The sequence below is a fragment of the Perognathus longimembris genome, chromosome 13 (assembly GCF_023159225.1).
Source record: "Perognathus longimembris pacificus isolate PPM17 chromosome 13, ASM2315922v1, whole genome shotgun sequence".
Taxonomy (NCBI): domain Eukaryota; kingdom Metazoa; phylum Chordata; class Mammalia; order Rodentia; family Heteromyidae; genus Perognathus; species Perognathus longimembris.
The window spans coordinates 21082864-21108525 of record NC_063173.1 but is presented as its reverse complement, the minus strand read 5'-3'; the positions used below and the strand labels follow the sequence as shown (position 1 = coordinate 21108525).

The window sequence follows — 25662 nt, the reverse complement described above, 5'->3', positions numbered from 1 at the left end:
AGATGAGGGAGTCTAGCCATCACTGGACACACATTTATTCATTCCTTCCCCCCTCCAAACATGCAAAGCTGGGGATTGCACCTAAGGAGATCACTTCCTTCTATGCCTGTGTTATTCTCAAAGTGTTGAGTTGAATCCATAACTGGAGAAGTTAGTTACTCAGTAGAATAGAAGCAAATGAGGGGTTCGATAGCAGCAATTCCATAGACTTGTCTTCCCTTGGCCTCATTTCAGATTTCCCTTCAGCACCCAGAAGCACTACCTAGGACTTAGCACTTCCCCATTATGCACTGCCAGGCACAGCAGTATGTCACCAGAGAAAGGTAAGAGCCCTTATCACAACAACTAGATCCTAATAAGTACAACCAGTCAATAGGAAGCAAACTGGGCTCAAAATAGTGCCACTACCATAGACAAACTTCAATCTTCAAGTAGGATACACAGCCTTAAATACTCAGGGAAGATGATAATAAACATAAGAAAAAGAGCCAAATACAAATGAGCTGTTAACATACATTTCATAGTGTGTGTGTATTTAGTGTGTGTGTGTGTGTGTGTGTGTGTGTGTGTGTGTGTGTGTTAATACTTTACTTCATTTGTTAACAATAATGAAGTCTGGTTAATAGTCAAATGTCCTGGGTAGGATTCCTGTGTCTTTCACATAGATTGGAAGTTATTTCAAGATTAATGATTACAACAAATCCCTCCCAATGGCTGAAATAAATAGCACAGTAGTTGCCGAAGCAGGATGATCAGCACTATGAAGATGAGGAAGAGCTGGGGACAAATTAAGGACCCTCCCAGACAGCAGGAGACAGACACGCAAGGAAAGAACTCAGATGGGCTGAAGATGAGCAGATGTGACATCTGAGCAGTTGAAGGCCCAGAAAGAAAAAAGAAGGAATATTTGACAAAAAATATATTTCTCCTAGAATTAAAGAGGAAAGGTCTCTTGTTGAAAGGACTTGTAGAGTAGAAATGTATTTTCTTTTAAATCAACAGCCAGTTACATTCAGAGAGAATGACAGAGAAAAAAGCAAGGATGTAAACTTGAGATGCATAGAGAAATATCAATCCATTTAGCAAGGAACAAAAACTAGATTGATGTTGGACATCGAAATAGCTGTATAGAAGAATACAATGTTTTATAGTTGAAAAGAAAATGGTTTTGAATCTAGATTGCATATTCAGCCATATGTCACTGGAATGTGAGAACATAAAGAAAGAAACACTTTCAGGCATATAAAGTCTTAGGTGGTTGCCTTGCGAAGACCTATTACAAGAATAAAAGTCTCCAATCAGTGAAAAGCAACAGAACACTGGTGCTCAGAACTTTAGTAAAGTTTATGGCTGTATGAAAAAGCAAAGAACAAAGAAAAGAAAAAGAAAATTTCCATAATAACCAGGAAGCAAAATTCCAGAAAGAAATGGACATAATAGGTGCATTTGTGTGGAGGGATGGTAGAGACTAAAGGAATATGACAGCATGAAAAAACACCCAGGGGTTGGGTGCCATTGGCTCATACCCGTAATTCTAGCTATTTAGGAGGCTGAGATCTGAGGATTACGGTTTGAAGCCAGTCTGAGCAGAAAAGTCCATGAGACTATTAGCTCCAATTAACCACCAAAAATCTGAAAGTGGAGCTGAGGCTCAAGTGGTAGAGTGCCCAGTCTTAAACATAAAAGTTCAGAGACAGTGCCTAGTAAGAGCATAGGAAGAAAGAAAAAGAAAGAGAAAGAAAGAAAGGCAAACATTCAGTTTATTTGGAGGAAGGCAGTGATATTATCATGCTTATGAAGTTAGAAGATACAAATAAACAGAAGCATGTGTCTTATGTAAGAACAAACAGAAATGCACTAGATAACTTTTTTTTTTGCCAGTCCTGGGCCTTGGACTCAGGGCCTGAGCACTGTCCCTGGCTTCTTCCCGCTCAAGGCTAGCTAGCACTCTGCCACTTGAGCCACAGCACCGCTTCTGGCCGTTTTCGGTATATGTGGTGCTGGGGAATCGAACCTAGGGCCTCGTGTATCCGAGGCAGGCACTCTTGCCACTAGGCCATATCCCCAGCCCCTAGATAACTTTTAAACCTACAAAGAAAATGTAATTAAGGCAATGGAAACAAAAGAAGGTGCAAAAAAGGAAACATCAAAATAATAAGAAAATATGAAATATTGGCATAAATTATGGCAGGACAGTAATCTCAGTAACAGTAGAGGTAAATGGAATAAAATAAAAACTAATAAAGTCAGAGAGTCCTTATGTGGACCAACAATGCTCATGCATCATAAAGCAAGTAGCCTATCTGTTGGTATCTGAGATGAAATAAGGAAACTGCTTCCTAAAGAAAATATATTGAAGCCAGGCACTGGTGGCTTGTGCCTGTAATCCTAGCTACTCAGGAGGCTGAGATCTGAGGATAGCAGTTCGAAGCAAGCCCAGAAAAGAAAAGTCCCTGTGAGACTCTTATTTCTAATTAACCACTCAAGAAGTGAAAGTGGAACTGTGGCTTGAGGACAAAGAGGCTCAGGGACAGCACCCAAGCCCTGAGTTCAAACCCTGCAACCACAAAAGAAAAAAATTTTATTGAGTTATTTAAAAAGACCTTTAGTTAATACAACAAAGTAGAAATGATATATAACATACTTTCTTACCAAAACAAAGAAATAAAATTAAGAACAAAAATATAGATTAAAAAAATTTCTGTCTACTAGAGAAGTTTTAAATGCTCTGCTAATGAATAAGTATGTCAAGAAGAGAAAGTGCACAAATGCTTCCTATTACAGGAACAATAAATATGAAAACTACATATTCAAATCTCCAGAATAGGCTCAGAGTTCACCTAAAATTTCACAGCCCTAACTGCATTCATTATTAATAAATACAAAAATACAAAAGTAGGAAAATCAGCATGCAAAGTAAACATATTTTCCAGAAGAATGAAAGGCAAATCTAAAAGGAAGAGTAGGAGGAGAATAATATCTATTAAAGTAGATGTATGGCAGTTAGAAAAGGGATAACAATAGCATTATTGAATTAGCTAACAAAGCTTATTACATTGTCAAGCCAACCCAGGTAAATTAAGGGAGAATGATTGATCTCCCTGTATTCCACTGTTATATGCTAAGGACTATGAAAATCTGGATAAAGGGGATGATTTATGTTTGTGCGGAGGGAGGGGAGTGTCCTTGGGCTTGAACTGAAGGCTGTGCACTCTCCCTAAGCTTTTAGGGAGCCCCAGATCCATTTCCAGCCTTTTGGAAGTTAATTAAAGATAGGAGTCTCATGGACTTTCTTGCCTGTACTGGCTCTGAACCATGATTCTCAGATCTCAGCCTCCGGAGTAGCTAGGATTATAGACGTGAGCCAGTGCTAGGCTCTATCTATCTATCTATCTATCTATCTATCTATCTATCTATCTATCTATCTATCTGTCTATCTATTTACCTATCTATGAATGAACATATTATAGAAGATTCTTACCAAAGAACAAGAAAGAAATAATAGAAATTGAATAGTAAGGAAGAAAAGAAAAAAAATTCTTCTTATAAGAAAAGTATGATCAGTATTGGAAGTAGGAAATTCAAAGGGAATACCAAATTCGAGAGACACAGGGTAAAAAAAGAGAAATAACTACAAAAGCAATACTTGCAAAACTGTTTGGTGTAAGTGAACTGAACCCCTGGGGGGGGGAGGGAAAGGGGGGGAGGGAGGGGGGCATGAGGGACAAGGCAACAAACAGTACAAGAAATGTATCCAATGCCCAACGTATGATACTGTAACCTCTCTGTACGTCAGTTTGATAATAAAAATTTGAGAAAAAAAAAGAAAAGTATGATCAGTTATTTATTGAATCCACAGAATCTTGGGTAAAAGTGAATTAGGTTCAATAGCATTCATGTACACTGATTATAATGAGGAGGAAACATAACGCAAACTGAAAAATCTCAGTAATAATAATTTATATACATATTATATATATATATATAGAGAGAGAGAGAGAGAGAGAATCCTAGGAATTAACTTCATGAAGGGTGCACAAGAAAGAAATGGCAAACTTTCCTGGAAGAAAAAAATCACTGAGGAAAAATTAAATGCATTCAAGTCTTGGTTACAGAAATTGCAGGTATTTTTTAAGCAGAAAACATAATCCATGCAGACACATTCTACATTATTGAAGAGTCCCCTTTCAGCTGAAAGTCTAGAAACCACGTCCTTAACAAGAAAGCACTGAAGTGTCTGCTCATAATATTTCTCCTTTGAATGTTTTGGGTGAGATGAGAGCGTACGGCAGGCAAAAGTAGAAGGAATTAGAAGAACTGGGAATGGGTGGTAGAGTTGGCATGCAAATTTAGGCCAGACTTGGAGAAAAAGACAGCCCCGTGTGTGTCTCTCTAGCTCTTGGGAAAATAGTGAGGGGCAAAAGGGAAGCATGAAAAGGATGGGAAGAAGCAGAGGCTCAGAGAAAGTGGCAGTTAGAGGCCTGTGTAGTCCTAAGCAAAATCCTACAGCAAAGATAAAGTGCTAGTAATAACTGAATTGATAATATTTGTTTAGTTTGCACTTCATTTTTATTTTATTTTGTATTTTTTGTGCCTGGGGCTTGAATTCAAGCCCTGGGCACTCTTGCTGAGCTTTTTTTTTTTTTTTTTTTTTTTCCTAAAATAGTACTGGTATTCTAGCAATTGAGCCACAACTCCATTTTTCCAGCTTTTTGCTGGTTTATCTGAGGTAAGGGTTTCATGGACTTTCATGTCCAGACTGCCTCTGAACCATGATCCTCAGATCTCAGTCTCCTGAGTAGTATCACAGGTGTGAGCCACCAGTGCCATTTGTATGTGCTAATAAGGTAATAGATATACTGAGTCTAAGCATCAGTTTCTGAGAAAGAGGCAGCATCGGAGTCCTACAGGAAATGGATGGCACAATCAAAAGGCCTAAGAGCAGAGGGCTTGAAGGGACAATTTATAAGGGTATGGCAGGGGTTAAAAGAAAGCAGTAGGAGAGGCAAAGCTCCCAAGTGGGGAGAGTACCTACAATATCTTCTAAGGGAGACAGTGGTTTCTGGCAAAAAAAAGAGACAGCAGTAGCTGGAGGAGAGACTGACTGGGCAGAAAACTGTCCATCGTCAGTATCCACAGGGAGACAGCCATGGAGAAAATACAGGAGAAAGGCTCTGATCTCTCTCTTCTGTCCTTAGGGCTCAGCTTTCCTCACTCTACCAAGACAGTGGCCAGATGATCCTCCATCACCCCCAATTTTGGAGACTTTTCTTATTTGGTGCAGCCTTTTTTCCTTTTGTCTTTATGGCTTTACATTTTCATCAGTTATCTAAGGTTATCTTTGTCAGATTTGGGAAAAGAGCAGAGATGAATGTGCATGTATTCAATCTTCCATATTGACTTGAAAGAATGATCATTGGCTTTCCTTCTCCATTTCTGCCACAAAATAGTATCTAGTTGCACAGCTAGAAGAACACAATTACTCAGCTTTGGAAGGGACAATTCCATGGCAGAAGGACTCAGTGGGACTACTGTTGGTTGAAAGTATGTGATTGTTAATCTTTATTCATGAGACTATGCCAGGAGGCACCTAGCTTGATCATTATTTCTGGTTATATCTGTGAGGATGTTTTTGCTGTTTTCTGAAATAGGTTACTATTTGAACAGTGAATTTGATAAAGTAGATTACTGAAGGCCCCCCCAAAACAAAAAGAAAAATAAGGGATTCACCTCTGCATTCTGCCTATGTGCTTGATCTGAGACATTTGTCTTCTTCTGTTGGACTAGGATTACGCCATTAGCATCCCTGGTTGTCAGGTCTTTGGTTCCAAAGTAGAACTATATCACAGGCTTTTCTGGGTCTCTAGCTTGGAGATTGAAGAGTATTGGACTTCTTAAATTTCATATTTGTATAAGCCAACTATTCATAATAAATCTTTGTTATCAATCTACCTTTCTTCTCTCTCTCCTCTTATTGGTTCTTTTTCTGTAGATCTCTGACTTATAGAGTATTTGGCTTTATTTCTTAAGTCAGATTGGGAAAGGAAGCCACATTATCATTGTTTAAATCATTGTATTAACCGCCCCCCCTCAATGGTTGGTTTTATTTAAAGCAAGCTAGATATTACAGAGATAACTGTTCCAAGGGTGTTTCTGGATTTAATGCAATCCCACTTAAAATTCTGACAGGATCCTTTACAGAGTTTGATGACACAGTTTTAAAATGATTTGTAAAAATAGAAAGACAATAATGCTGAGGAATATTTTTAAAAGAAAGAACACCTCCATTTCTCAGACACCTGGCTTTTCAGCTTTAATGTTTTCTCTGTCTGTCTCTGTCTCTTGCATCCAAAAAATGACAAATGCTGCTGCTAAAATACAGGCCAAATCTCTCCATGCCAAATCTCTCCATGTCCCCTCCCCAATCACTACTTCCTCCTCCATCACTCACACCACTCAAATTCCCGCTAAATCACTGCTCACTGTTCTCTCAACCCACTTCCCCACACAGCTGGGTCTCCATGCAGGGCTCCCTGTCACCGCCCCCTCCTCCTTGATCTGCCCTCTTCAGTAGCTTTTCATTGCTCATCTCCCTCTACTCCATTCTTTACTCACTTTGTAACTACTTCTTGCAGCCATCCATCATTCAATTTATTCAGAACTTTCAATGTGCTAGACAAATCCCTAGGAAGATAATAAGTCAAATCAGACCTGATCTGCCAAAACCCTAGTGATTTGAAAAGCAAAAGGCAATAAACATTAAAAACAGATCCAAGTGTATAGCTATACCAATGGCAATTTAAAAGACTATTGTTTGTAACCAATAAATTGGCCAAATTGGAACACAAAAGATGAAATTGAATACTGGGGAAGCTGGGAGAAATAAGTATTCATTTATTATTGGTAATGCAGTTATTGAATACAAGTGTTTTTAGGGAAGAATCTGCAAGTGATCTCAAGAGTCCAAAAAAGCCATGACCTTTGAGTCTCAGCTTACTCTTGGGAAATTATTTCAAGGAAAGGGAAAGAATGAAGACTCTATGTACTTGAAAAAAATCACAGTAACTCTTTAGCATACCAAAAGGCCTGATATTACTTAAATAGTCAAAGAATAGTTTTATTAGCTGTTTGAGTAAGCTAATGTGATTAATTGTAAGTATGAAAAAAAAACCAATCACAGCAAACAATATATAATATATTTGGGATGTAAGACAGAAAATTTGTGTGGATGGATATGTAAAAAATGAAAATAGTTTTCAAGTGTTAAAGAGGAATTTTTTGTGGAGTTAGACATATTTTCTTTCCAGAAGTAAGCCAATAGGGATAGTAGAATTTTATTGTAAAATTAACTCTGATTGTATATAGTGTATTTCTCATTGGTCAAATTAACATTTTAGACAGTGCATTGTCAAACGAAAAAAATTGTTTCTGGGGCAAACAAATCACCCATCAACATGTTAAAGAGTACTTGTTAAATTTGTTAAATAGTATTAAAAGAGCTGCTATATTGCAATGGAGGAAGTTAGGGGGCTCCCACAGTCCAGGGAGATGACAGGGTGTCAGTGGGATAGAAACGTTTGTCAAAAACCAAGGAGCTGTATCGATACCTAGAGATTAGAGAGACTTAGCATCTGGTAGGAAGCTCTCAATCCTGTAACAATGACTCCTGGGCATGACTCCAGCCCGCCGGACATCCTTATATGCCCGGTCACCTTGTTTGTGAGAAGCAGCTGCTTCCATAGCTCCTGCCACTGGAGGCTATAAACTGGCAGTGCCTATAACAGACATCATGGAGCTGGCAGTTCCTAATGCTTGAGGATTCAGTAAGTCCAATCAGACTCAGGGAGCCCAGACCTTCTCTTTCTGAGTTCTCAGTTAGGGTCTCTGCCGAGATGATATACATTGGAGCATGACAGCTCAGAAGGCATAGAGATGGTACCGGCTGAGTTCCTGTTAGTACAGCAGGGCCTCACGAGAAGATGCTTGGTGCACAGATGCTTGTTTAAAGACTCACTTCTGTGTGACAATCTCCAAAGGAAGGCAAAAGGGAATCAGGATCTAAGCTTTGGTTTTTATCTGGACACTTGTTGGCTATGTGATTTAACCCTTATTTCTTTGTCCTTCAGGGTTTTTTTTTTCTCATTCATAAAACTGGGATGCAAAATGTATATGGGTCCTGTTAAAAAGGGATTTCTAGCTGCTTGATTAGGAGTGTTTTGAGAGGATTTTGTAGATAGCCCCAGAGACTCATTATGTCAGAGGAGGGATGCCAGAAACAAGCTGGCCATTCTCCTGCCTCCCTTTCTATCTCACCACTTCTAGCTCCTCCCAGAAGTGTGCAGTGTTCCAATGGAGGGAACCCCAGAAATATCACTTGGAACAAGCCAACTACTGTTGAGAAGCCAACCACGGATGCATCTCACTGATGGCCGAATGCACAGGTTCTCAAAGGAAGTCTACTCGAAGGCTGGAAACCTTCGGCAGCTCTGATGCTATCCTTGAGGTTCTCTCAAATATGACCTGGATTCCTGGGAATCCTGCGTGCCTTTCAGAGTGGCCAAGAGGTGAAAACGATTTTTGAAATAATCCCAAGACATCATTTGCTTTTTGCAGTGTGTTGACATTAATGCTGGCATTGAGCACAGGTCAAAGGAGTGGCCCTGAACTCATAGTAAATGCATTCTTCATGGTCATATGCTCACAGAAGACAACCAAAAAAGTCAGTTTTACATAAGAATGTCCTTGATGTAATAATCAAGTGATTAATTTCATTAAGTCTCTTCCTTTGAGTACATATAACTTTTTATTGTTCTGAGTGACTAATCATGAAATAGCAAATGCACTTCTGTTACAGACTAAAGTACTCTGCCCTGAATAAAAACACTTATGTGACTCTGAGAGGGAGAAGCTAGGACTAGGCACTTTTTATAGTCATAAAACATCATATTTACTTGAAAGAACTAATGACAGGCAAATTATGGTTATTTAGACTTTGGAATTTGGCAGACATTTTCTCAAAGATGAAATGAGCCTGTCACTTGAAGGAAAACAACTGACAGTATTTGTTGCCAATGATCAAATTCAAGCTTTCAAGAAAAAATCAGAAGCTTAGAAGACTTGTATCAATTGCTGTAAACCTGATAGTTTTCCAGGTGTCCAACACTTTTCTGATTGGCTTTGTAATCATATTAATGGACAGGATTTTAATAGGATATGTTGTATCAGTATTTGGATGATCTGCCTAGCTCAGTAAATCAATATTTTCCAGATAGCTACTGTATGAATTATAAATTCATGTATTTATAAAAGATCCACCCAAAGTGGAAGGTAAGGAGTACATTTTAGTGTAACAGAGTACATATCCATTGATACAACTTCATATTAACAGTATAAACTTCTATTTGTAGACTGGGTATGGTTTTGGAAAATTATCTGTCAATATCTGGAGAAAATTCTTAAAATATTTCCCCTTTCCAGTTTTATACCCCTGTAAGGCAAATACTTCAATTAACAATATACCACAATAGGTTGAATGCAGAAACAAAATGCCTGAGAATCCATGTGTCTTCTATTAAGCCAGGCATTAAAGGGATTGGCAAAAATATAAAACAGTGACACTCTTCACTACATTTCTTTTGTTTTAGACAACATAGTGATTTTCATAAAACATATTCTTCTGAGAATAGTGGTTCAAAGTCAGCCTAGGAAGAAAAAATCTGAGATACTATCTCCAATTAGCCAGCAATATGAGAATGAAGGTGTAGCTCAAGTGGTAGAGAGCCAACGAGGAGAAAGCAAGCTGGGCGAGGGCAAAACCCTGTGTTCCAGCCAAATAAATATTTTAAAATTTCTCAGCTTTTGCTTTTGATGTGGTAAATATTGATAGGTATAGTCCATGTACACTATGGTGCATTGATATTCATAGTGAATTTTAAGCATGTGAAAATGATCTTAAGATTTAAAGGCTTGAGAACCAGTGTCTTAATATCCTTGCAAGGAAAAGTAGTACTTTGGATAGGAATTAATAAAGGACCGAGGGATTTCCAATTTGTCAGTGTACACTGTGGTCAGGGGGCTTCTCTGAGCTTCACCACAAGGAGTATCAAGGCAGACTCATCCTTGCAGCAACAAAAGGAAATTCATCTGTTACCTAAAGTTGGCAGAAGCTTAGTTGAGAGAACCTGCTAAGGACACCAAATTTCAGGCAGGTCCTGACTACACCTCCTTTTGCCCTTCTAAATGGCTGCAGTCTCTTGAATGTTAAACTCACCCTGTTCCCTCCAAGAAGGTCAAGGCCACAAGCAAGGTCTTGCTCAGCACTAGCTACTGAGTGTAGGCTAGATACCTTCTTTCCTTGTCATAGTAAGCGCCACCCAGAGCTCAATACCCAGTACTTGAGAAGGCATCAGCCGCTTGCAGACACTGAGGATCAAAGGTAGAAATGTTATGGCTTTTGTCCTGGAAGACTTCTCTGTCTGGTGGCAAACAAAGACTTCTGAAAACATAATTAGAGTATGATGTGATAAATGCTGTTCTGTACATAGAGATTCAGTTTTTCCAACTGAAAATTAAGATATGATCTGACAGGGAAACAATATCTAACAATGAAACAATCCTGGAGAATCTGGAACACATGTCAGCTATACTTATTAAACTCACAACAACTCCACAGGAATTCTTTATAGGTTTGTGCTGGATTGACCTCAGAGATCCAGAAACAATGGTTTTATACCCTTCTCCACAACCCAATTCCAGGAAATGACAGTAGCAGGGTAAAAAAAAAAAAGGGTAAAAACTGCCTAGGATTGCAAAAGATGAGTAATGGCTTCTAACATTTTATGTTCTGTGGGCTAGTGGATGGGAGAGCTGCAGAAATTTTTTTTTCCAACATTTTTGTTCCAACTGTTTTCTTTTTTTTTCTGTCTCTCCAGGCAGTGAGTCCAAGTCTGTTCACAAAGGTCTCCCACAGCAGCTGAGGCAGATCAGGCTGAAATCCAGATTTAGAGGAATGAACTAGCAAGAGGTTTCTAAGATCCCAGCCCTTGATTGTATGTGGGTAAAATGAAACAATAGGGCTCTCAATCTGCCAAGAAATGTTGGTGTCCCCCCTGGGTGGGCTGTCTGGAGACTAGAGAGGTTCTGGTCTGGCCTGGGTCCTCTCAAGTCTTAACCATGTGCTCTTTTTCTCCTTTCCTTTGGGGTCTGGCCCCAATCCCAAATCTTTTGCTCTCATTCCTATGGTTCTTTCCCAGCTGTGGTAACTCCAGAATGAAAGACACAAGAACAAAACAATGAACATCATGACACAGTCAGTGGCACACATAGACTTTCTGCCACCCACAGCCAGAGAATGGTCAGTCTAGAGTGAAAAGCAACTCCAAATAAAAGCAGGTCAAGGAGATGGCCAAACTCCTTTTTGAATTGGGGGTCTGAGCAAATCATAGTCTATGATAGGTTACTTTGAGGATTAAATAATATAGCATAGAAAAAATGCTTGGTAACAAGTTATATTTTCATTTTTGTGTTTGTGTATGATGGATTAGTAGTTGTGTTCTGCTAATCCCCAAGTTATACAAGAACCTGAACTCCATCTTTGTTGTTGTTGTTGCTGTTCACTATTTGTTATCTCTAGAGCTTAGCACAGGGCCTGGCACATGTCAGGCATTTGTTGAAGACAATCACTAGTAAAAAGGAGCTCGGGGTGGTACCTATTTTAGGACCTAACCCATATAGCATTTGGGGTCTCCTGACAACTCCAAGAGGTTAGCATTGGCTACCTAGAGCCTACTATCCTGAAGGGCTTGCAAAGTAATATCTGCCACCATAAGGAAAAGGCTGATTGATCACCAATGCCTGCTGGGATATGCTGAGTAATTATCTATGCTCTACGGAGACAAGACTAAGTCTCTGGGCCAATTACTTCCAGCACAAAAGTGTTGCATAATGTGAATAGAGCCGTTTTAGGACTAATGTTACCAAATGTTCAGCCTGGAGATAAGCAGCATGACTTCAGGAATTTTTTTTTTCTTCAATCAAAACTAAGAAAACACTTAGAATAGTGCTATGCAAAGAAGCTAAACGCATGCCACTATTATGTCTGCCTGCCTCCACTAATTTACTTACTTGGAATGTGAGTTTCACGAATCAAGGATAATAGTGAGCAGAACTGACACATTGCAGCTTGTGTATCCCTTAGTGAGATAGAACTTGAGCCATATCTTTTCCTGAACCCATAAAGTGGCTGCTCTACTCACGAGGGTAATCCTTGGGATGAGTCTTCTCGGACCAATTCCCATAAAACGTGAGTCTGTACTTGGCAGTTCCACAGGCACAGCAGTCCAAGATTGGTTTGTCAGTCACCCCGTCAAATGTGGGATCTGAAACAGGAAGTCAGAAAGTTAGCAAGGAAATGGGAGTCTTGTTTAGGGAGACAGCGCCATATTGGCGTGTCTCATTCTCAACACCAGAAATAAAGACAGTATGCAGTTTTATTGACTAGTAAGACTCAGAACTACCAGTGCTTGGAACTCTAAGTATGGAAACTATAGCTTGCAAATGAAAGCCATTCAAAACATCTGTTAAAGGTTCTATGGACCAGCTGGGCAGAATCTTAGGAAATCAGAGGTAAATTTTCCTCAGTAATTCTCTATGATGTCTATTCTCCTTCCCCATCCAACACAATAGGATTTTTCTACCAGATTTTCAAGGGAATTCAAGCATGTGTTTCCACTAAAAACAGGTTCTGAGGCCAATAGGCCAGACCAGAGAGGGAGCTTTGAAGGAGACATTGAAAACAACTAGGGAGAGATAAAGAACTGACTACTGACTTTTTTCTTTAAAGCAGATGCTTATTACAGTCACACCACTTCTTATAGCACTTTCAGAGATTCTACTGAGAGGGGTGGAGGGGTGGAGATGTGTTCATAAGTTCAGTTTTACTTCTGAGTATAGAAGCAGCCAGGAAAAACTTAAGATTCCCTCTCTGCTCCCATCTTTAGCTGTGAATAGCTGATAAGTGGGTAAAGAAAGATTGCATGAATGAATTCAGTATTTCCAACTGTCAAATCCACAACCCTAACTGGGCCTTGCTACTGTTTTATCTGTCCTGCTTCCTGCAAGATGAAAACAAAGACTACAAATGCAACTTGCTGCAATTGCTTCTTCTTTAGTCCCCAAGCAATATTAACATAAATCCTCTTTCTTTGTAAGTTGGATGTGTATTCTTAAATATTGCACAAAGAGCAGCAGTGAAGAGTGTAAAAATCATTTTGCATGCCAGAAAGAGCACTTTGCAAGTCTTAGCAAATTCACTGGTTTCACTAGGCTTGAAGATGCAAAATCAGTGATAGGTAGAGACAAGTTCTGGGTTCCAGGATGGACAGAAGGATGGAAACCGTAATAGTAACAACTAAAATGCACTGCATCTTTGTGTGTACTTAACCCTTTTTGTATATGGCTTCTTTTATCCTAACCATCCTAGCAAGCATTTTGACTACCCTCATTTTACAGATTGGTAAACTGAGACAGATTAGGTGACTTGTTCAAGGTCACAGGCTTAGTGAACAGTGCAAGCAGAATTGTAGCCCAGGTCTTTTTAGTCCAGGGTTCATGCCTTTCACCTTTGCAATGCATCATTCCACAAAGAACCTATTCTTAGGTTTGCATAAATAAGAATGAACAGTTTATGTTTCCCTGTCTTAATTGTAAATAATTTAATTTTTATGCTGATTTTAAAGATATTTCTGTTTGGCTTTCTCCAAACAAACAACAATGCATTAAAAAATAACTCCTAGCATAGTCCTGATATTTAAAAATTTATTTAATTTTTATTTATTTATTTTATACTGTTACTAGGTCTCCAACTCAGGGCTAAGATACTCTACCTTAGTTTTTTTAGTCAAGGCTGGAACTCTACCACTTAAGCCACACCTCCACTTCTGGCTTTTTACTGGTTAATTGGAAATAAGAGTTTCACGAACTTTTCTGCCCAGGTGACTTTGAACCATGATTCTCAGATCTCAACCTCCTGATTTGCTAGGTTTAAAGGCATAGGCCACTTGTGTCTGACAACTCTGGGATTTTTAGAGAGACTTTGCACCCTCCCAAAATATAAATGACTACTTTTTGTACACTTGGGAGAGGCCACAGCATCCTTTGTGCCTAGAGACAAGCTCCCCATTGCCATGTGTGCAGAGAGCCATGGTCTCATTCCCATCTGAACTGCTCTGACCATTACAGAATAAGCTCCAATGACTACACTTCAGGAAAGGCAGCATAAACCAGCAAGTCTAGAAGTTTTGGTCCTTTTGTATTTCTACCATAAGCTATATTGCAAAAATTCATAAATTAGTTGTGCAAGAGGAATTCAGCACTAAGAGATACACATTGGGCTTTCAACTGTAACTACCAGCCTCTGTTAAATGAGGCAGCAATAATCTGGCACACCAAAAATAAACAGGTCAACGAGTAGCTCTACCTTAATGAAAGGGCTTTCAAATTTAGGTGGTAAAGTTAAAGCTATGTCTAAGGATTTAAGGAAATGCATGTATAATAAACCTTCTGGAATTCTCAAGGAAAGTAGCTTCTAAAAATTGAATTTGTAGGTTTGAGAATAAAAACCAGGCCCTACTGAAGAATAACCTCTTGACAATGAACAAGTCTTACAAAGAGCAGTGGTGACAAGTGTCAACTTACTTTCTTTTTTTTTTATTTTATTTATTTATTTTTTTCTCAAATTTTTATTATCAAACTGACGTACAGAAAGGTTACAGTATCATACATTGGGCATTGGATACATTTCTTGTACTGTTTGTTGCCTTGTCCCTCATGCTCAACTTACTTTCTATTGGGTAACAATTTAGGCTGCCGAATTCAGGCAACTACTGACTTAGATCATGTCTGCGGATTCCCTTTCTGCCCACTTTTATTTTATTTTATTTTATTTTATTTTATTTTATTTTTATTTATTTATTTTTTTTTTTTTTGGCCAGTCCTGGGCCTTGGACTCAGGGCCTGAGCACTGTCCCTGGCTTCTTCCCGCTCAAGGCTAGCACTCTGCCACTTGAGCCACAGCGCCGCTTCTGGCCATTTTCTGTATATGTGGTGCTGGGGAATCGAACCTAGGGCCTCGTGTATCCGAGGCAGGCACTCTTGCCACTAGGCTATATCCCCAGCCCCTATTTTATTTTTTTGGTAGGGGCTCTCACACTTGTGAGGCAGATGCTCTACTACTTGAGTCACACTGCAAGCTGGTTTTTGCATTGGCTATTTTCTTGCGATAGGGTCTCACTTTATGCCTGGACTAGTCTGGACTGTAGTGATTCTACTTGTGCTTCCACATGTCACTCAGATGATAGGTGTACACCAATGTGTCCAGCCATAGGTGGAGCTGGAGTTTAGTTTTGTGAACAGCTGCTGGCCTGGCCTTGAATCTCCATTCTCTGATTTCTGCTGCTTAAGTAGCTAAGATCACAGACTTAAGCTCCATTTCTATTCTTAATCTGTTGGCTTTTCTTGTCAATTCTCCTCGGGTTTTCTTGATCTTCTTCCTCTTCTTACTCCACTCATAACTCATTTTCAGTTCATATTCTGCTCTTCCTTGCTTTTCTCTTATGTCACAGGAGGTACATATGATTATTACAGGTCACCTTTTTGAATAGTTTGTGTTTGTCCTTTTTTGGTGGTGGTAGTGGTGGTGGTGATGGTGGTTATTAGGCTTAACCAGGCCTCTGTGTTGTCCTGAACTTTTTCACTCAAGGCTTGCACTCTACTACTTTGAGCCACCGCACCACTTCCAGGTTTCTGGTGGTTAATTGGAGATCAGAGTCTCCTGGACTTTCCTGGCTTTGAGCTACATGAATCTGAATCTTCAGATCTCAGCCTCCTGAGTAACTATAATTATAGGTGTGAGCCACCAGTGCCCAGCCTTGCTTGTTTGTTCTTAACTGTAAGTAATTTAATGTTTCTGCTGCCTTAAAAATAATGATTGCTGCTGCTTTTTATCTGTCCATCTCTTCATTCTCCCCTTATAGATTAATGGCTTCAACTGGGAAAATTGAATAGATCCAAGTTTCGCTATACCATCCTTGAAAGATTTTATTTGACTCAACAAAGAAGCACAGAAGGTAGAGACCTTCATGAAAGAGCTATAGATAATTCAGTGACCGTAGACATACAAAGTTCCCTTTGCTCTGTGTTTATATATCCAAGATTTTCTCCAGATGATCTGATCTGCTTAGTTAACTGCTTTCTTATTAGTCTTTTGTCTCCATGGATCAACTGATGAACCTATAGCCCAGGACCTGTAGGGCCTTTTTTCCCTGTCCATCAAGTTGCCATTGGCAAGTGGTCTTTGACTATACATGGGGCATTAGTTATTTGGATAGGATCACTTCTAGGAGAAACAACTAGAGATTAAGCATGCCATTTTGTTGGTACAATGTCCACTGAACCTTAAGATTATCACCATCACAATTTGTAACACATGCCTCTTTTTTTTTTTTTTGGCCAGTCCTGGGCCTTGAACTCAGGGTCTGAGCACTGTCCCTGGCTTCTTTTTGCTCAAGGCTAAAACTCTACCACTTGAGCCACGGTGCCACTTCTGGCTGTTTTCTATATATGTGGTGCTGGGGAAGCGAATCCAGGGCTTCATGTATATGAGGCAAGCACTCTTGCCGCAAGGCCATATTCCCAGCCCAACATATGCCTTTTAACACAAGGCTTCCTTCACACAACATCAGAACCAAGGCTTTGAAAAGCATTGGTGTATTAAGTTAACGATCCTAGTTATAGCTGGGAATATCAGTGACACGTCTTCTAAGAGTCTTCAAATCCTGGGGAAAAAGCTGTCCTCTGAGAGTCAAATGAACAGAACACCACCACAATGGCAACGACTACCTACATACAGGGGAAGACCAAGAGATGGCCTGTGTATGCCAGGTTCAGAATGCTGCCACTCCAGTCCATAGTAACGGGATGGCATTTCATGGAGGGAGCGTAGGAATAGGATTGTCACTTAATGACTAAGGACCTCAAAAGCTGAGCTGCTGCCGGTTTGGAGAAAGTCTGAGTGATCATTTGGTGAGTTAAATACAGGAGAGTAAAGTTTTGAAAGCCACAGGTGGTGGTGTCCTCTGGGAAGCCAGCCAGGGCCTGCGCCCGCTGCTTCCAGTGCTCTGGCCTCAACAGGACATCCAACTCTTATCTCCACAACTTTTACATAGGTCTTGGTTTTTCTCCAGCTCTGGAGACAATGCAACTGCTCTGTCCAAGGTAGTGAGTGATACAGGGCTGGGAATGTGGCTTAGTGGTAGAGTGCTTGCCTAGCAAGCATGAAACCCTGGGATCGATTCCTCAGTACCACATAAATAGAAAAAAGCTGGAAACGATGCTGTGGCTCGAGTGGTAGTGTACTAGCTTTGAGCACAGAGAGGTTCGGGGACAGAGGCCAGGCCCCGAGTTCAAGCTCCAGGACTGGCAAAAAAGAAAAGTACTGATACAAGTTATTGAAATGGGAGGTGGCCACTTTGACAGAGGATAGTGGTTCAGGGCACTGGCTCCTAGGGGCAAATCCAGCCCTTTAGTACCAGGATATATGATGCTAAGAGACCTGTTTGAACTATGCCTCAGGTGCTTCATATATAGTGAGAATTACATAATAATCTTTACCATATAGAGTTGTGAAGATTACATGATTAAGGCAAATAAAGTACCCGACATGCAGCAAGCCCTCAAAAATGATCATTTTTATTACTTTCCCAGAAGACCATTAACAAACTTTTTAGTAGTTTATAATTTGCTAGACTTGAAATGAATTTTTTTCTTAAAAAGACGAATTGTGCTTGATACAAATAAAAATTCTACAATGAACAGAAATGAGATGGTTAACCTGCATAATCACACAGCATTTCTGTTCTCACTGAGTTATCTGATGATTTACACGTAGATATTTAAGGTCTTATTTTTTGAAACAGATAAACAGCTTTTAGATATAGATAGAAATAGCTACCACTTTTGTGCCTAGTGTTTACTATGTGTGGGGAGGCACTATACTATTTTACATTGGTAGGAGGGGCAGAGGCAGACTCAAACCCAGGCTTGATTTGAACCCAAGACCCTGCTCTAACTTCCCCAGACTACTTAGCCTCCATGAACTTTGCTAGCATGCCTTTCCCAGGAAAACGGGGTTTGATGGGCTTGCATACATAAAGGCCAGATTCCTGAAAGTGGCAAAAATCACAAGGCCAGGTCCCCAGATCCTGCAAGTCTTCCTTGGGGAAAAAAAAAATCCACCCCCCCCCCCCCATTGTCAAGATGTCACACAAATTCCTGGGAATGATTTTTCCAGAGAAGCATTATAGACTTTTTAAAGATACACAATGGTGCATTCCTTAATTAAGTCCTGTGAATGATTCTAAGGAACCTCTTCAGAATAATCACTGTTTCACAAAAATAAGAAGCCGATACCAATATAAGGTACATTATCTCCTACCCAGGGAATCAAGCCGAGTAATTAGAGCTTAAGGCGGATCCAATTATCCACAGCACACAGCCAGATTAAAAATCGGAATTACATGAGGAGGCAGAGCCCAGGGGAACTCAAAAGCCCGAATGCCCAAGTTCCTGCAGTGATGCTCGAACTGAAGGGGCTTCCTTCCATTTACCTGCCCTTCTCAGCCCACTGCACTGTCTTACCTTGTTCACAAAGCTTCTTGGTCAGAGAGCCCTCGTCTTGAAAGTAAATAATGCGTTTCTGCACGATGCTGGCCCTGTGAAGAAAGAAAATAAGCACAGCGGTGAAGAGGATAGTTTTGGTGAATCGGTCACCCACGGTTTTTCCTTGGTCTGTAAGGTTGTATGGCTCTGGGTGGGTCGTCTCAACTCTGTGCTTCATTTCAGCAATTGGTATAACAATAATATCTGCCTCATGGTGTTACTATGAAAACTGTCAGATAGTGTACATTAAGACCATAGCACGTGCCTGGAAGCTACACAATTAGTGAGTTGTTATTGATAATGTAATTAAAGAAAATGATCCAACATTGCTGCCAGGTGCCAGTGGCTCATACCTATCATCCAGCTATGTGGAAATCAGGAGGCCTGTAGTCTCAGGCAGTCCAAGCAAAGAAATTCATAATATGCTACCTCAACAATAATGACTGGGTGTGGTAGAGCAGGTCTGTCGTCTCAGCTACAGCAGGAAGTAAAAATCAAGGAATAACAATGCAGGCTGGCCCAGGCAAAAGGTAAAATCCTTTATCAAAAAATAATCATAGAAAAAAGGACTGTAATTGTGGTTTAAGAAGTATAGTAAGTGCCTAGCAACCATGAAACCCTGAATTCAAACCATGCCAAAAATAAAAAACAAAGGAGAAAATGAATTAACAGCTTTTTCAGTACCTTTTCTCAATGGTTCATTTTACTCTACCCTTCATATTAAACTACTGGGGCCATTTATAGATCAACCAAATTCAAGTTACAGAAGCATGTCAAATCCTCTTCCTGAAGGGAAAAAAGGAATTTAAAAATATATTTTGATTTGTTCTGAAAATGTCATTCTATATCTTTTCTGAAAGTCTAGACAAAAACTGTCTCTACATTCTGAACAAAGCCAACTTCAGCTGTGCTATCTCTCAAACATGTCAAACACAGGCTTAGAATTTGGAAAGCATAGTTGGAGGTTGAGGAATGACTTACTTCTGGCCAGCACACATTTTCTCTTTAATCTAGGATTGCATAGACATGTTGCTTCTCCTTTAGTACACCCTGTTGTTTACTTTCAACTGGCCTTGAAAAGGTTGAATCCTGAAACCTGGTGTTCCAGTAATTTGAAAATCTACAACACTTAAAATTGAGCCAGTGCCAATAAATCTCAGGCCATTCCTATTGATTTTCTTCAGCAATGCTACTCAATCAAAAGGTAATTTTCACTTCGATGCGCCCTATTTAACAGATAAAGGCATCCCTTAACTCCATTATAGCTGACCACACTGAATAAGCGGTAGAGTCACACAATTTGCCCTGTGTCAGATGATCCCAGGCCCAGGAATGAGTCTATGTTTTCTGCAGGGATCTGCACATAACAGTGGCAATTTCTCCAATTGTCTAAGGCCAAGATGACTTTCCAAAAAAGTATCTCCTTGATATCCCGTCTAGCACAAATGAATACAATTCAGACCAGTCTTACAGATGTCCTTTATAGTCTTTATTCACCCAAGAGAGATGAGATGTTGAAATAAATGAGTATGTTTCCTGTCTACACAAAGCTACTTTGATGGTTTATCCATTCTATTGACCATTAACTGAGAAAGTTTCCTCAGGCCAAGAGAATAAGTCATCATCATCCCCAAGGCCAATAATAAAGCCTTTTATTAGAGAGACTACCATTTTTTTGAGAAATAACTGTGAGAAAAGCAGTGTTTTTCAGAGTCCCTACCCTGTATCTGAGGAACCTTTGGAGAGGGAAGGAGGTAGGCCTAGGGGCAAGTATCCTAGGTCCTACAATTACGCTTCCATCAAAGGTGCCATCCTTGTTTCAGTCACAATGGCTTCCTCCTCATTCATCTTCCTGATATGTTTCTGGGTACATTTTCAACAGATCACTGCTGGTCCTATTCAGTGGCTGGCACTGAGGGAGGTAGTGGAGAATGTCATGAACAAGACAAATGGGTTCATACTTCCAATTCTCAAAGTTAACACTATAGTAGAAAGCATCAAGAAACCACACACACACAATTACTAATGTAACTCAGCTTGTGATTAAATGCTACCCTAGAGACATCCATAGAGTATGGATGAGCAAGCTGGGAAAGGACCCCCAGGAAATGATGCCTGGACAGAAAGCTGGGAGAGCAGCAGCTATCTAGGCAAGTGGATGAAGAAAAAAGGGAGACCCCTTATGAAGTCATTATGGTGGGAGGGACATGGGCTTACTGGAGAAGGTAGTGTGAGACGAAGGCGCACATCACTCAGAGCCTGCAGGGAGATGGCATTTGACTATAGTTTAATGAGATAGCTTTGAAGAGCACATTCTGAGGATTGAGATAATCACATTTGCTCTTTGAAAAAGAGCATTTGAGCTGGGCACTCATGGCTCATGGTGGTTCTGACTCAATAGCCAGGGCAGGAAAATTCATCTTCAATTAACCACCATGAAGCCAGAATTGGAGTTGTGGCTCAGGTGATAGAACACTATCATTGAGCAAAAAAGCTGAGGGACAGCACCTGAGCCCTCAGTTCCAGCCCCAGGACAGGAAAAACAAATGACAACACTGAGTAAAAATGTTTATGTGGCTAGAGTGTATAGATATTCCACAGAAATAATTACATTTTTCTTGAAAACATTTGGAAAACCATTGATCTACACGATGAAAATATAAGCCCAGAGATTCAAGGTGCTTTATAATTTCTGTCAGAAACTCTTGGCTTCATTTGTTACCCTCTCATGCCAATCTCTCTGAGTTGCAGACTTTTGATATTTACCTCCTTGTTTGAACACCTCTTCCATTCTATCAGGCCCTTGCCTGGCTGTCTTCCCTTTTCCCACAGCCAGCCTTTGCTAGCACACGCAGTGAATACTGTTAGTTTTCTTCCTTTTCTTATGAATGGAAGAACAATGGCAATGTCTATGATGGCAGGATTGTGAAAAGTAATTGCTCCTAAATACGATTCCTTGGTTATGTGCCAGTTTGTAGTAAGCACTTTATATACAATACCTTGTGTGTGTGTGTGTGTGTGTGTGTGTGTGTGTGTGTGTCTGTCCTCAAATTTCCATCCAAAATGCTTTGTCTGGAAGTGCTTTCAGAATTTTTCAGATATTAGAAAGTCTAATGATGGCATATATCTCATCTAAAGTTCAATAATCAAACATCTGTACTATGCAGGAAAATGTTATATCATTCATATTAAGAGGGTAAATTAAAACAGCTTCACAAGCTATAGTAATAAAAACAGCTTGGTATTGGCACCGGAACAGGCCTGAAGACCAATGGAACAGAATTGAAGACCCAGAAATGAACCCACAGAACTACGCCTACTTAATCTTTGATAAAGGAGCTAAAACAATAGTATGGAAGAAAGATAGCCTCTTTAACAAGTGGTGCTGGCAAAACTGGTTCAACACATGCAACAAACTAAAACTAGATCCTTATATATCACCCTGCACCAAAATCAATTCCAAATGGATTAAAGACCTCGAAATCAAAACAGACACCCTGAAAACACTAAAGGAAGGAGTAGGAGAAACACTTGGGCTCCTTGGCGCAGGACGGAACTTCCTTAACAAAGACCCAGAAAGGCTACAAATCAAAGAAAGGTTGGACAAATGGGACTGCATCAAACTGCAGAGCTTCTGCACGGCAAAGGACATAGCTCGCAAGATAAACAGAAAGCCCACAGACTGGGAGAAGATCTTTACCGGCCATTCAACAGACAAAGGCCTCATCTCTAAAATATATGCAGAACTAAAAAAATTACCCTCTTCCCAAACAAAACCGCAAAGAACCAATAGCCCCCTCATCAAGTGGGCTAAAGACTTACAAAGAGACTTCTCTGATGAGGAAATGAGAATGGCCAAGAGACATATGAAAAAGTGCTCTACATCACTGGCCATAAAAGAAATGCAAATCAAAACATTGAGATTCCATCTCACCCCAGTAAGAATGTCATATATCAAGAAAACTAACAATACCAATTGTTGGAGGGGATGTGGCCAAAAGGGAACCCTACTTCATTGTTGGTGGGAATGTAAACTGGTTCAGCCACTCTGGCAACCAGTATGGAGATTCCTCAGAACGCTAAATATAGAACTCCCCTATGACCCAGCAGCCCCACTTTTGGGTATCTATCCAAAAGACCACAAACAAAATCACAGTAATGCCACCAGCACAACAATGTTCATCGCAGCACAATTTGTCATAGCGAGAATCTGGAACCAACCCAGATGCCCCTCAGTAGACGAATGGATCAGGAAAATGTGGTCCATATACACAATGGAATTTTATGCCTCTATCAGAAAGAATGACATTGTCCTATTTGTAAGGAAATGGAAGGACTTGGAAAAAATTATACTAAGTGAAGTGAGCCAGACCCAAAGAAACATGGACTCTATGGTCTCCCTTATTGGGAATAATTAGCACAGGTTTAGGCAAGTCATAGCAGAGCATCACAAGGCCCAATAGCTATACCTTTATGAACACATAAGATGATGCTAAGTGAAATGAACTCCATGTTATGGAGACAATTGTTATATCACAGTTGTAACTACTTTCAACGTCCCATGTGTATCTGTAGCTTCTATTATTGATGATGTTCTTGTATCACCTTCCTGTGGTTGTATCTACACTATCGCTGTAATCTTATCTGAGTATATTGGAAATCGTGTATACTGGTATTGGAAGTAGGAAACTGAAAGGGAATACCAAATTTGACAGACACAGGGTAAAAAAAAAGACAAACAACTACAAAAGCAATACTTGCAAAACTGTTTGGTGTAAGTGAACTGAACACCTGGGGCGGGGGGAGGGAAAGGGGGAGGAGGGAAGGCGGTATGAGGGACAAGGTAACAAACAGTACAAGAAATGTATCCAATGCCTAACATATGAAACTGTAACCTCTCTGTACATCAGTTTGATAATAAAAATTTGAAAAAAAAAAACAGCTTCACATGTTTAGGTCAGATTTGGTGAGCCTATGAAAGTGGTGTTTCAGTAAGATTCAGATATAAGGGTGGCTATTTCCTCCTTATCTTTCTAGTTAAGGAGGATAGAGATAGAAGAGAGCGAGGAATTTGCCCAGGTTTTGAAGTTCCCCAGTGACTCCCAAAGTCCATGATTTGCTTGCATGCTAGCTTTCATCCAAGGTGAAGGTTAAAAGTGATATAAAGTACAATTACTCTGAAAGGTTATAACATGTTTCAATTTTCCTTGGATATATTTCAGCACCCTAAAGACCCCACCCATGGAGAGCTGAGACTGTGGTGGGTCTCTCCAGGACTAGATTCATAGTCATGTCAGTGTTTCATGACAAGACAGAAACTTTGCTGGCCATCTGTGTCATGTCCTTTGGGTTCAAACTCTGTATTCTCCCTTAGCTCCCAGGCCCCAACCTCATTCCTGTCCAGACCTTCGGTGCCTTCATTCCCAGCCACTCTTACTGTACATATCTAGTCTTACACCCTGGGTCTCCGTCCACCAGATCCTTCTGCCCCTCATGGCTACAGCATGTGCGTATATACATGCTACACTACACAGTTACCTAATTAATACCATAAGGATTCTTTTTCTTCATTGGAAGTCTGGATTGATTGATTCCTTGACTGGATGTCTTTTCTATCAGAGGCCACAACATCTTGGGATTTTCTGAGCATAACCTTCATCAACCTTCATGCCTGTAAATCCTAGCTAGAAGATCACAGTTCGAAGCAAGCTCAGGCAGAAAAGTCTGTGAGACTCTTATCTCCAATTAACCACCAGAAAACTGGAAGTGGTACTCAAAAGTAGTAGTGCAAAAAGAGCTCAGGGAAAGTGTCCAGGCTCTGTGTTCAAGCCCCATGACTGACCACCACCACCACCACCACCACCACCACCAAAAACAAAACAAAACAAAACAATCCCATTCATCAACCTAGAGAATAATTTCCCATTTGCCCATCTTCTATGGGAGATTACAAACTTCTTTATTTCTATAGGTGTTGTATTGTAATACTGGGATTCAAAGAGACAGAATAGGATTTAGAGGGAAAGGAGAATGAGATTAACATGGCTGTTAGACATGATGGCAATTGTTCCAGTGGATAGACACAGGGACTGTAACCCAGGAGAGCCCTGACGGAGATACATGTGCATAGTCACTAAGCCTAAGTGAAAGCTGAGGCATTTGGTGTGGCAGGGAAAGTATGTGGAGCAAGAATGTCGAGCTGAGCCTAGAATGCAGAGAAAGACCAACATCCTTCTCCAGATGTGCTAGTGGGAACCAAGACTTTGGCATACTTAGTTGTAGAAGATGCTTCTCTTTCTTCCTCATTTGATCAACTCCTAAGAGAATTTTATAATCTGAGAAAATGCATTTTACTTTGAGATGATTCCCATCAAATGTCCAAAACTCAGCAGAGGCTTATAAATCATATTATGGCTCAGAAAAATAATAGTTTTACAAGATGAAAAAGCTGTTAGTAAGAATTCCCTTAGCATTTCAAAATGACAAATTTTCTCCAACCTGCGTTACAATTTGGCAGTCCCATTGCATTGCGTTTATTTACTGAATGCTCTCTTATCGTGAGAGAGCATGGTAAGGAAATCTAAATTAAATTTCTCAGTATGCTGGCTTCTCAAACTCTGGAATATTGAGGTTTATAAGTAACTCACTATTCATTTCAAAACTTTTCTTTTAAACCTAAAGTAAACATTTCCAGTAACACCATTGCAAATTGCAGGTGCTTGACCTTTTTCTGGCTAAAGGGTTGATATTCTTTCACCTTGGGAAATTTACCTGTGGGAGTGAAGTTAGAATTTGCTAAAGTGTAGGTTTTCTCTTTACTGCTGAAAGGGACTGAAGGAGGGAGAGCTCAGAAACTGAAGTATTTGGGAGTGATCAGGTCATGAAATGACTGAACACATATGCCTGGACCCTGGGGAGCTGCTTCATTGTCTGGTAGAGACAAACTAC

General features: G+C 40.1%; 1 protein-coding gene across 1 annotated transcript in view; it reads right to left on the bottom strand.

Moving 5' to 3' along the window:
• The window catches only part of Spon1 (spondin 1), a 265529-nt gene that overhangs the window by 130151 nt on the left and 109716 nt on the right, over window positions 1–25662 (bottom strand). The window contains exons 4-5 of the mRNA XM_048361093.1: window positions 18694–18767; window positions 12255–12377 (exon numbers count right to left, since the gene is read on the bottom strand). Coding sequence (XP_048217050.1) covers window positions 12255–12377; window positions 18694–18767 — 197 coding nt within the window. The remainder of the gene's footprint in view (window positions 1–12254; window positions 12378–18693; window positions 18768–25662) is intronic.